General features: G+C 41.2%; 2 protein-coding genes across 2 annotated transcripts; both read right to left on the minus strand.

Annotated features, from left to right (window-relative positions):
- Positions 1-2316: 2316 nt before the first annotated feature.
- LOC310829253 (olfactory receptor 11G2-like) lies at positions 2317-3255 on the minus strand (the record flags this gene model as incomplete). Its single annotated transcript, XM_083707526.1, has 1 exon — positions 2317-3255. One exon carries the CDS (start codon positions 3253-3255, stop codon positions 2317-2319), a length of 939 nt encoding a protein of 312 aa, XP_083563652.1.
- A 4938-nt stretch (positions 3256-8193) lies between these two features.
- Positions 8194-9132, minus strand: LOC310829252 (olfactory receptor 11G2-like; the record flags this gene model as incomplete). Its single annotated transcript, XM_083707525.1, has 1 exon — positions 8194-9132. One exon carries the CDS (start codon positions 9130-9132, stop codon positions 8194-8196), a length of 939 nt encoding a protein of 312 aa, XP_083563651.1.
- Positions 9133-13768: the final 4636 nt, after the last annotated feature.

The raw sequence follows: 13768 nt of genomic DNA on the forward strand, positions 1-13768 counted from the left end.
TGAGAAGTGAAGTTACAGGGAACCAGGCAGAGGGCCTTCTTGGTGGCGGCACCTGCCCTGTGGAACTCCCTTCTATCGGATGTCAAGGAAATAAACAACTACCTGACTTTCAGTAGACATCTGAAGGCAGCCCTGTTTAGGAAAGTTTTTAATGTTTGATATTTTATTGTGTTTTTAATATTCTTTTGGAAGCTGCCTTGTTGTTGTTGTTGTTGTTGTTGTTGTTGTTGTTGTGCAGGGGTGATGTAGGGTGAGCCCAGAGGGTAAGGGTTGTGGCTAAAGAAGAGTGTGGCCTACAGAGAGTACCAGGGGCCATATAGCAGGTGTTTCCAAACTGTGGTCTGCAGACTGTTGCAAACACTTCCCTCACTCCTTCACCCAGGGAGATTCACACTGATTCCCAGAGAATTGCTAGTGAAGGACTTGGGAAACAAGCAGTCAACAAAATAAAAAGTGGCATAAACACCACTGAAAACCATTCTATTTATTCTAATTTTCATTGTTTTATTTTTTTTCTCTGCCCCACTTTGATATTAAATAACAAACTTTATTACAAAAGTAAATATATATTACCCCCATGAATAATATTCCAGGATTCAGATTACATTTATTTAAAATTCAGTGTAACATACACATAGAATTAAGAGTTTCTAATTTAACATAATATTCAATCTACTATAATATATAAAATTAATATTCCATTTACAACATTCATTACTTTCTATAACCTATAATCAAAACAAACAACACCATCCATTTGATCCACATTTCTTTTTTCTCAATTCATGCATCCCTTTTTCAATCGATTCTGTTTGCCCTTTAAAAAGACCAACAACTGAATGTTGGCCTACCCAAAACTTGTCCAGTTTTCTTTGACCTTTTATTACTTGAAGTCTGTGACAGTCTTTCCAATACAGGCATTAGCCAAACTTTACATTAGCAATGTTGAAGATTTATGTACTTAATTTTTTCTAGTGTTGAGCTTTTCCTTCCCCTTCAGTTCTTTATTACTATATTCAAATAAGTCCAGCAAGACCAGGGTAGGAGCAATTTATAATTCTTGTTTTACTGTTTTTGAGATTTCTGCAAAAACCTTCTTCCATTTTTTCAACTTCTGGGCATTGCCACCACATGTTTAGGTAGTTGCCTATCATTTGTCACTCTCCAGCATATTGGAGAGGAGCCTGGGCTGAGGAAAGCCAATTGCCTACATGTCAAATTCAAAAAAATGTGTTAATTTTAAGGATAACAGTCTTGCAAACGCTGATATTGATATGTAAGGTGTGGTCCATCACCTAGCCCTCTAAAACTTCTACCTCATCCTTTATTGGTTTGGGAATGATCCAATATTTCTGTATCTCAAGGGCTCACAGAAAGTTGTTCCAGCCAACCAATGACCTGATGCAGAGTCATTGGTGCAAGGAGGTTTCATTATATTTTAAAGGTTCACTCAAGTTTTAATCCAAGAAAGGAGGACTCATGGGATTTTTTCCCCCAAATGAGGGCCCCATCTGCTGATATTAACATCCAAGAGTGTTTTAGAGTCATATGAGTTCTAAAGGCAACTGGATTTTGAACCAGCTGAAGTTGCAAAGTCTTCAAAGGCAGCCCTACTTTAGTGCTTTGTTGCTGTAATCCAGTTTAGAAATTACCAGAGCACAGAGTATCATGATCAAGTCATTGCTGTCCCAAAGGGCCCATACCTGATGAACCAGATGGAGTGGTAGATAGGCACTTCTAGCTGCTGGTGGTACCTGGGACTCAAGTGACAATAGTGGATCCAGGATTTGCTTAAGAAAGAGATGCATTGCCATTTCCTTCAAGGGAGATGGCACTCTGCCCACCACCAGCGTAGCAGTGATTAGTCCTTCTACCCACCCCAGCATAAATCAATAATAAATTTACAAATCTCCCACCTCAATTACACAGTAGCAGCAATAGGAACATTTAAAGCTGCCTTAGACTAAGTCAGGTCATTGGTCCATGTAATACATTGACTGGCAGCAGCTCTACAGGATTTCAGGCAAGCGTCTCTCCCAGCTACATGGAGATGCCAGGGAATAAGGCAGAATCCCTTTGCATGCAAAAGCTAGAACCCTTTGCCAAACAAGGTAGTAGTAATAAAATAACATGGACCATAAAATGATTGCTCTTCGTCTTGTTACAGTTAATTTATATATTGAATTACCACAGTCTTGAAACATTGTATGGATGAGATAATTAAAAGCAGTTAAAAACACAAAACAACAAATAAGCCCACCCTCCTACCTTTGACTTTTATTCCAGATAAAATACCTCCATTTCCCCTCCACTTTCCTACATCACCCTCTTTGTTCTCAACAACCGGAACAATGCTTCCTTCACCTGATCATTCCTGAGACAATAGATGAGGGGGTTGAGCATAGGAGCAAAGGCAGTATAAAAGAGAGCCATCACTTTAGCATTGTCGCTATGACTCTCTCCACTGTGCCCTATATACATAGCTGCCACTGATCCATAAAAGAGTGTCACCACTGCTAGGTGGGAAGACACTGTAGAAAAACCCTTGATACCAGTGCTCTCATTAGATGCTTTCACCAGGGTGAATACTACACATGCATAGGAGACCACAATGAACAAGAAAGTAACCAGAATAACAGAAGAGCTGACAAGGAAGCAGATGAGGGGGAGGTGCCCCAATGGAGGACAGGCCACAGCAAGGAGTTGACCAGAGTCACACACAAAGTGATCAAGTATATTGGAGCCACAGAAAGACAACCTGGAGATCAAAAACACTGGTACAATGTAGCACAGGAAGCCCAAAATCCAACATGCAGCCACCAGGGCATAGCAGAAATCTGGGGTCATAATTTGTGGGTAGCGCAGTGGGTGGCAGATGGCCAAAAACCGGTCCAAGGCCATGGCTGACAGGAACAGGCATTCAGAAGTACCAAGGGAGAAATAGATGTAAAACTGGAGGAAGCAAGCATGGAAGGAGATGACCCCACCTGGGAAGGACAAGTCAAAGAGCATCCGTGGTGCAGTGGACGTCACATAACACATCTCCAGCCAGGAGAAGTTGCTCAGCAAGATGTACATGGGCAGGCGAGCCAGGCGAGCATCATGAACCACTATCATGATGATGATGAAGTTCTCAGCCAACGTGAGGGTGTAGACTGCTGTGAAGAAGATGAGAAGGAGCAGGCGTCCTTGTGGTCCAACTTGGAAGCCCACCAGAATGAATTCCTGCACCATGGTCCCATTGGCCAGCTCCATCTGGATCACACACAAAACCGCCTGGAGGCTAGTCTTGCATTTTCAGTGGTAAACTAATGTTATCTAATGTTTGGAATGGAGAAAGTCTTTGTGCTGGGTGGACGAAGGGAAAGTTAACAATTTTGTTTACCTATAATTGAAGTGGCAGGGTTGGGCTGACTTCACTTCTGAGTGATGTATTCCTTTCAAATCCTTTTTTTAATCTACTAATATGCTTTAAACATTGAGGTGGCAGGGGTGGGCTGACTTTAGAATCCTTTTTTCCTTTAGATTCCTTTTTAGTCTACTAATATGCTTTAAATATAGCAGGCAAAGTTCACATTGAGGATCTCTGGACAATTATACAGTGGCTTTCAGGCACTCCTGAGAATGCAATTTTGCTTGAGAATAGAAATAACTTTCTGAATCAGTAGTCAGGTCCAGTATTCTTTACAAACCTCCTAGTAATCAACACTCACTGATGGTCAATGTGAAACTGACCAAAAATCTCCCAGCCTTCTTTCTACCCAAACATTGTTTATGGTATGTTAAGCAAGTAGAATATAACAATATGACTTTGTTTCAGCTGTCTTTGTCCTCTGAAGCATCAAAAGTACTGGAATTGTCACAGGTTGCATCTTAAAAACCAAGCCTTCTAAAATTCCCACCACACCCCTTCTTGGTTTGGGAATAACCCAATGTTTCTGTACCTTAATAGCACACAGAAACCTCCTCCAACAAACCAAAGACCTGGTGCAGATAAAGTCCCAGTATTCATGGTGCTCAGATACTTCATCCTTTAGCTCAGGGCTGACTTTGGTAGTTGAGAAAGAAAAGACTGCATTTATTTTAAAGGTTTGCTGAAGTTTTCATTCAAGAAAGGAAGGACTCTTGGGAACTTGCCTATCAAGGCTAATTCTGTTTCCCTTCAAAACAAGGTCTCCTTGGGGATTTCCGAAGAACTTGTAATGTATAGTAGCTTTGTTTACTTACGTGCTGAATCCTCCACATTGGAACTACTGGTATTTGCTCTCTTTTTCTTTTCTTTTTTCTTAAGTAAAAATGGATTTCTATGTTTAAATATAGCTTAAAATACAGACAGCAAAAAGGGTAGAACAACAAATAAAACAAGACCACTGGTTAAGGGAAATAAGAAAGTCACTGATTAGACTCCTTAGAGAATTGTGTGTAAACCTGAGGGACAATTAGAGTAAAACAGTCTAAGGAGGAATTTGCAAACTATTGAGGATGTTTGGTTGTGTAAGTTATGTAGCCAGATCATAGTCTGAAAACAATGTTTTGGGGTTTTTTTAGGTGAAGGGGCAAGGCTCAGAGGTAGAGTACATGCTTGAATGCAAAGGGTCCCACGTTCGGTCCCTGAAGATCCTTGGCAGAAGCTCTGCCAGAAGCAGAAGACAGGGCTGAAGACCCTTGGCAGAAGCACTGAAGAGCCCCTGTCAAGTATGTATAGAGAATACCAGCCTAGATGAACCAAAGGTCTGATTCAGCATATCATCATCATCAAATTTATTATCCTGCATTCACCAGCCAATCCCAGGGTGGCTTACAACCATTTAACATTGTATACACAGTTAAACCAAATTGGAATCAAAGCAAAAGGGTGAGTCTAGTGAAACCAGGGTAAGTAGGTGTCTCTTCAGCATTCATCAAATGCTGTATAGTGATGCAGCTCTGTGGGGAGGGAATCCCAGAAGACAGGAGCTGCTCTCTCTGGGAACTCTGAGTGATCTCTCCCTGGGAACTCTGAGTTCCACCCTACCATACATTTTACAGAAATTCTATGGAAATTTAATAATCATGGCTTCCCCCACAGAATCTGGGAACCATAATTAACACTTCCCAGAGCTATAATTCCTAGCACCCTTAACAAACTACAAGACTTGTGGAAACAAGTAGTAGTGGACAGATACTTTCTTCACTGATGTCCCATCCATGTGAAAGGCACAGTAATGTGACTCCATATCTGTTCAGTCAGATATAGGCTGAGATGTATGCTACCTGCACTCTGCCTGTCAACCCTTCTGTTTCATCTCATGTGTAATCAGGTCACAAGACTACCAAAGAGATCAACTTGCTCCACTCCACAGCAATGATGAGGGCACTCAGGAGCTATAGGGTCCATGGTTTGATCCATCTCACCAAGCTACAGTGTGAAATGAGCCCCAATAGGAGCACCAGCCATGTATTATGAAAAGACCTTCAAGGAATTCAGGAATCGATCCACTCCTACAGCACAAAGTAGACATTTTCAGCCCAAAGCTCAGTTGGGAATATGTTCCCCAACCCCACTTTGTGGCAAATACAACATCAAGGATTTGTGCAGCAGCATGTGTTGGACCAGAGAAGTTCTGAAACAGCCCCATATTTGTCATAGAGGCCATGAAGTCATGAGACCTGCACATTTGAGACAGCCTCAGCAAGGCTATTGAAGTCCCTCAACACTACTGTGATTGGGTTATCCAACAAGGCATCTAAGACCACCTCTGCCAGCACAGTTAGGGAGGTTATAGTACTGTGGAGTTTGTGGTATGACAAGGTTAAAAGTCATAAGGCTTTCAAGAACCATATTGTTAGGAAAGCAGTGTTTAATGTCTGGATAAAATACAAAGACTTACTGGAAAATAAGACCCCAAGGTGGTTATCACCAATGGAAGCTAAGGCCCGGAAAAGACTCAATATGGAGGCCAAATGGCCGAAATATTGGGAAATAATAGAAAAAGACGGAGATAATTGGAGGTTGCAGAGTTTGGAGAAACTAAAAGATAAAGTGCGAGATTGGTTACATTACGCTCAGATTAAAGAGGTTTTCAAGTTAGATAAAAAGATAGGATTCCAGGTGGAAAAATCAAAGTTGGAAATGGAACTGTTAGAACCTAAGACTAAGGTACTTTCAAGAATGTATAATCTGCTGCTAAAATGGAATACACAAGATGAAACGGTTAAATCGGCTATGATAAAATGGGCACAGGACATTGGGTACAATATCATGTTTGCTGCCTGGGAAAGGTTATGGACCACCGGTTTGAAATTCACGGCATGTAATGCCTTGAAAGAAAATATTATGAAAATGATATATAGGTGGTACATGACCCCAGTCAAGCTTGCAAAAATATACCATTTGTCTGATAATAAATGTTGGAAATGTAAAGAAACCGAAGGAACGTTCTTTCACCTCTGGTGGGCCTGCCCTAGAGTTAAGGCTTTCTGGGAAATGATATATAACGAGTTGAAAAAGGTATTTAAGTATACCTTCCCTAAGAACCAGAGGCCTTTCTTTTGGGCATTGTCGGCCAGAGGGTGTTAAAGAAGGATTGGACATTTTTTATGTATGCAACAACAGCAGCAAGGATACTTCTCGCCAAGCACTGGAAAACCCAAGATTTGCCCACACTGGAAGAATGGCAGATGCAACTGATAGACTATATGGAGCTAGCAGAAATGACTGGCAGAATCCGGGACCTGGGAGAAGAGGCTGTGGAGGAGGACTGGAAGAAATTTAAGGACTATCTGCAAAAATACTGTAAATTGTATGAGTGTTAAGAAAGATGTAAGATTATTAACAATACGGCACCATCAAGTTAGCTAAAAGAAATATGAATTAATTTCATTGTTTTATTTAGATGGCCCTTCAGCCAAAGTTCTCAGGACAGGATACAATGAATGAAGTAAAATGCAGCATAAATCAACAGACAAATTATCCAACTCCCACCTCAATTACACAACAGCAGCAATAGAAACACAGGCAGCTGCCTTATACTGAGTCAGGTCATTCTTCCACCTAACAAAGTACTGTTTACATTGTTTGGCAGTAGCTCTCCTGGATTTCAGGCAAGTGTCAATTGCCTGGAGATGCCTTTGATTGGACCCGGAACCTTCTGTACGCAGTCAATACTCTTCCACTGAGCCACAACACTTCACCAAATCCATAATGTGGATTTCCGATAGGCAAGACCATAAAATTGTTGTTCCTATTCGTATAAATACAATTAATATATTACTTGACTTTCAAACTACCATCTCAATGTGATTTAAAGAGAGTTAAAAGACATTAAAAACAGAAGTACAACAAATACATTTAAAAAAGGGTGAGGAGCCTAACTAATGTTAAAGACTCATTTATTCATCTACGAAAGTCTGCTGGAACAAAAATGTATTCAGCAGTGATGGAAGCTAAATGAATAATCAAAGCTAAAGAAAACAGAGCTGGCCCCACCGTACTGGAAACTCAAGGGATAGTGAGATCATGAGGAGTTCGATTGCATCCAACAAGTAATTTCTTTGTGCCTTATGTAGGACCAATATAGGGGCATGAAACTGCTTAGTTACAAATATAAAAATCCTTCTAGGCTGTATCCTTTAAGGAGTTAATAGGGCATAGATATGTATTAGCTCATGATTAAGGGCTGCTGGGTTTCTGGTTAAGACCAGGAAGAGCAGTGGTGGGTTTTCCTTCCTGGTTACTGAATTATAGCACTGAACAGCTGCCAGTTACCTTAAGTGCATAGGGTTAGCACAGGAAATTGAGCTTTCTCCTTGGCTATCAGCCAGTCCTTTAAAGTCACACATAGGCTCTGCACTTAGCAGCCATTAAGGTAGAAGATTAGGTAGCTTCATCTTAAGACATGAAAACTGTATATAAAGCTGAGTGAAGTTGTCAGACAGACCTTGAGAATAGGAAGGACTTGAGAGGATGTAACTTCACTCTCAAGAGTTTTGTACCATTGCACAGGAGATGATCTCCCAGCAACTGAAAGGGTGATATGTTATATCTGCTTTTCTGTGCTTTCTGCTTCATATTCTCATAAACCAATAAAACATGTTGAAGTACACACTTGGTATATCATTTATTGCCTATCTGATCCCAAAACAATTGCTTGCAAGTCACCCACCCTCCCACTTTTACTCCAGATAAAATACATCCCTTTCCCCTCCACTTTCCTACATCACCCTCTTTGTTCTCAACAACTGGAACAATGCTTCTTTCACCTGATTATTCCTGAGACAGTAGATGAGGGGGTTGAGCATAGGGACCAGAGAAGCATAAAATAGAGTCATCACTTTAGTGTTGTCGCTGTGACTCTCTCCACTGTGCCCTATATATAGAGCCGCCACAGATCCATAAAAGAATGCCACCACTGCTAGGTGGGAAGACACTGTAGAAAAACCCTTGATGCCAGTGCTCTCCTTTGATCTTTTTGCCAGGGTGAATACTACACATGCATAGGAGACCACAATGAAAAGGAAGGTGACCATAATCACACAAGAGGTGACAATGAAGCAGAAGAGGGGGAGGTACCCCAGGGGAGGACAGGCCACTGCTAAGAGTTGGTCAGAGTCACACACAAAGTGATCAAGTATATTGGAGCCACAGAAGGACAACCTGGAGATCAAAAACACTGGTACAATGTAGCACAGGAAGCCCAAAATCCAACATGCAGCCACCAGGACATAGCAGAAATCTGGAGACATAATTTGTGGGTAGCGCAGTGGGTGGCAGATGGCCAAAAACCGGTCCAAGGCCATGGCTGACAGGAACAGGCATTCAGAAGTACCAAGGGAGAAATAGATGTAAAACTGGAGGAAGCAAGCATGGAAGGAGATGACCCCACCTGGGAAGGACAAGTCAAAGAGCATCCGTGGTGCAGTGGAAGTGACATAACACATCTCCAGCCAGGAGAAGTTGCTCAGCAAGATGTACATGGGCAGGCGAGCCAGGCGAGCATCATGAACCACTATCATGATGATGATGAAGTTCTCAGCCAACGTGAGGGTGTAGACTGCTGTGAAGAAGATGAGAAGGAGCAGGCGTTCCTGTGGTCCAACTTGGAAGCCCAGCAGAATGAATTCCTGCACCGTGGTCCCATTGGCCAGCTCCATCTGGATCACACAGAAAACTGCCTGGAAGCTAGCCTTGAATTATCAAGTGTTAAAATGTTAATCTAATGTTTGGAATGGATGAAGTCTCTGTTGATGTGGCATGAGTTGTCCTCAACATTAAGCTTTTTCTGAGATAAGGACTGGTGCCTGTTAATTTGCAGAAGAAGAATACCAGTAAGGTAGAACTACTGTGCTGGGTGGAGAAAGGGAGGGTTAAAGAAGTTTCTATGCCAATAGGTGAGGTGGCAGGGTGGGCTGACATCAGTCCTTAGAAATCTATTCCTTTGGAACCCCTTTTCATCTACTGCTGTGTTTGAAATGTCTCAGTACCTCTTCACATCGAGGATCTCTGAAGAATGTATAGCAACTTTCAGGCAAGTAGATGACAGCAACTTGAATCTGGGTCAAGAAAAAAATTGTCCTCCAAGACAACAAAGCGTTCAACTCAACAGCACACAGAAAGCTGATCCTACCATCCAAAGACCTGATGCAGATAAAGTCTCAGTATTTAGAGTCCATGGATATTTAATTTTGTCATTGCACCTGCTCAGAACTGGCTTTGGTAACTGAGAAATAAAGGACTGCACTGCAGGATGTGTCTGAAAATCTTAGTTGTGGGTACCATGCAAAGCTCAGAGCATTATTTGAAAAGATTTGCATAGGTTATAATTGAAGAAAGGAAGCACTCTTGAGAATTGCCCTATCGAGGGTAATTCTGTTTTTCTTCAAAGCAAGAGCTCTTCAGAGATTGCTGAAGACCTTATAATTTATAATATCTTAGTTTGCTAACATCCCAAACCCTCCAAATTGGGTTATTGGAAGGTGCTTCTCATTCTTTTTATTTTTTTATTAAAAATGGATTTCTATATTGAGATAAATTTTAAAATACAAGCAGCAAAACACACATCACAAATAAAACAAGATCACTAACTAAAGGAAATAGAAAAGTCACTGATTACAATCCTTTGTGTATTACTATGGTTAAGGTTGTGCAACACTTAGAGAATAGGTAGGCAAACTAAGGCCCGGGGGCCGGATCCAGCCCAATTGCCTTCTAAATCCGGCCCGCAGACAGTCCAGGAATCAGCGTGTTTTTACATGAGTAGAATGTGTCCTTTTATTTAAAATGCATCTCTGGGTTATTTGTGGGGCATTTGAATTCGTTCATTATGCTTTTTCAAAATATAGTCCGGCCCCCCACAAGGTCTGAGGGACAGTGGACCAGCCCCCTGCTGAAAAAGTTTGCTGACCCCTGACTTAGAGTAAAAGAACCTAAGGAGGAACTCACAAACTATTGAGGAAGTTTGGTGGTGTGCCATGTGGCCAAATCATATTCAGAAATAAACCAATTGGGAGTTTTTTAGGGGAAGGGCCATAGGTTAGTGGTAGGGCATCTCTGGAAATGGCTGAACACCCCGGCTGAAGCCCTGGGGCATAGAAGCCAACTCCTAAGGGCTGAGGGGTCTTTGACTCCCTCAACAAAATAATTTTTTGGGGGAGCAGAGACCCCCAAAATTGATGGGCATTGCCATTCAGATGCTGTGAGTGCACCGTGCCATGTGATTATTTGGGGTGGGCCTTACCTACCCCCCCCCCCATATCTTATTCAGTTTGGGGCTCCTGCCCTGGGGAGCCACTACTTTTAAGTGAGTATAAAAAATACTGAGCTAGGTCTGACTCATTGCTGCTTGATAGCTTGTTTACTGATAAGATTGCCAACATATAGAATCTGAGGAAGGCCTGTGCCCAAACTGTGGTCCTGTTTTTCAACTTGGGTTCTCTGTGTATAAAGCTTTGGTTCATTGATGAAGCTTAGGTTCAGGGTAAGGGAAGGGAAGGGAAGGAAAGTCTTCATGTGCCGCCTTCATGTGAGGTCCACAGGGTGGCAACACAAGGATGGGCCTTTTCTGTAGCGGCTCCCTGTTTGTGGAATTGGCTCCCCAGGAAGGTTTGCCTGGCGCCTTCATAATATAAATATATTATATTATATCAGGCGCCAGGCAAAAACGTTCTTCTTCAACCAGGCCTTTGGCTGATTAATATCCTACAGCTTTTAAAATGTATCTGTGGGAAGGAGGTGGTTATAGTTTTACAAACTCATTGTTAGAACCGTGTTTATGGAAGACAATCTTACTCGGCTACGAGTGATCGCCGAAGAAGAAGATTGTTTCAGTTTAATTATCTAATTGTGTTTTATCTTTTATTTTATTCTGTGAACTGTCCTGGGATTGCTTGATGAAGGGAGGTATATAAACTTAATAAATAATCTAGTCCAACCCCCTGCAGTGCAAGAAATTTCAGCTAAAATCTTAAATATTTCATTCCTATCTGGTAACAGCGTTCATACTGTGCTACTATTTTAATATTGTGAATGAAATATAGTCTTTATTTTTGTGGGATTATTTGGGCAAAGGCTTGGTCTGAATCAGTGCTTCAGATCACTTCGGTCACAATTGATTACTGCACATTTAGCTAGTTTTGCTTCAGACTCCAGGAAGCAGAGAGTGGGGGCTTTAGAACTTGCTCCAAATTCCAAATTCCACCACAGAACCTGTTCCACGACACAATGCACCCATCTGATTACTCTTCTTCTTTTTATTTATTTGCAGTAAAGACACCATTATAACATTTTAAAACATTAATAATAAATAGCATATATAAAAATGCACATTAATACAACTGAAAGCACACAATGACAATAATAGCTAGAGGAATCATAAGTGGTCTGATAACAATGGTCTTATTCAATAACATTGCCACTTGCCTTGTGAGTGACTTCTTGGAGTCCTGAAGCAAAGAGACTCATAAGAGTGGCCAGGGAGGGGTTGTGTAATGGGGCATTTTGGATGACAGAATCCACCTTTGTGTCGCTAGAAGGGAAGTATCCATTGTTCATTTGTGTTTTATTGTATCTGCCATCTAATAAATTGGAAGAACATTAAACCTTTCCAGAGAGAAAACCCTGCTATATTTAGGGACTGTTAAGTATCCCAAGTATGGTATTCCATCTTTACAGGGTAGGCATGGTAACCCCAGTGACTGAGGGGAACAGGGTTCCCATGAAGGTCATTGTAGCTATGTCCAAAAACCTCTGTTTAACAATTGATTTGGTGCCCTTTAGGCATAGTTAGCAGGTAAGAGTGTGATAGACCTGTTGAGGTAATTTTTTTCACCACAGTCTTCAACCAAGGTGGTTAAAAATAACCAAACATTGCCACAGAGTCCAATGAATTGGGGGTAAATACAAGTCAGCAGAGGAGCCAAAAATGGGTAGAATGAATTCACACAAAGCACAATCAGAATATTCAGTCCCTGTTTAGCCAGAAAGAAAACAAAGGTTTTTAACAATGGAAATTATCTGTGTTTTCACCATTGTAGAAGGAAGTAACCTGTCTCTTGGCTTTTAATAGCTAATGGCATTGGTTCTTGAGGGACACATTCCCAAGGGACACCTAATATTTAACAGAAGCATTCAAGATTTCAGTAGTAGATACAAAGACTCACTCATTCTTCTCATATAGCCCATGACTATGACAATTGAACACCCGTGTAAGGCAGAGGGAACAGCAACATGTTTCCATCTACAATTCCTGACACAACATTTGTGATGAGCCTTCAGCTGGATGGAAGAATGTATTGAAAACTACTGAGGTAAAGAAATGGAGACTGGAGTGGAAATGGGGAGGATGACATCTGAATGAATGCCACCTTCTAGAAAGAGTTGAAGGCTGCTTCAAGGAAATATGATAGATCATTATAGAAGTGTGTGGTCAGAGAGACATAGATGAGTACTTGGGAAAGGCTGTGAGATGTCTCTGGGATTCCTAGCTGCATCCCTGATTTTTATTTAACAATCAAAACAAAGAATTTGGTTCTCTGCATTCATTTGGAGCCTACAAACCCTCTTATCTTGCAAATTGACACCACCTTAACTAACTAACTAACTAACTAACTAACTAACTAACTTAAAGTAACCTCACTGGACCTTTTTTATAAAATCTCTAAATCACATGGGCAATAATTTTATTAGGTCAACTGGAATGTCACAAAATAGAGTGGAAGCTTCATTGGGCTTGATGGTACACAATGAAAGGGTTGTAGGGGGGAGTTGACTGTTCCACGAATCTGCATCTCAAGAGTCTTACGATGGAACATGGGAGAAGAGTGTTAGTCACTTCTCTCCTCCTTCCTATGCTCCATCTTAAGGCTCTTGTACAAGGTGTAGGCTCATGGCTTTGCCACCACCCAAAGTTTCTTCTCCTCTCCCCAGCACCCTACCCCACAACTTTGTTAGAAATCTAATCTGATAAAGAATTCTAGGGAACATGAAGGCCTGCATGTTATTTTTTGATATTTTGGTTGGTCTAATAAAGGTATTGCACTAATATAGAATTTTAGAATAGATCTCACCCAAAAGTATCAATTAAATTATTTAGTAACGTAAGATGGAATGACTTTCATTCAAGGTGCTTGACAGGTCTATGTTTGCTCCTTGTCTCAGGAAAGAGCTGAGAAGCTTTTGGGAGGGGGTCACCCATCTGCAAAAGAACAAAAGGTGGTGGTGCAGGGGGGATAGACTAGGAATAAAATTGTAGGTAGATGAGTGTATTTCTAGTTAATGTCACTTTTGCAGGTG

This window comes from Podarcis gaigeae (genome assembly GCF_964106915.1).
Source record: "Podarcis gaigeae genome assembly, chromosome: 13".
Classification (NCBI taxonomy): Eukaryota; Metazoa; Chordata; class Lepidosauria; order Squamata; family Lacertidae; genus Podarcis; species Podarcis gaigeae.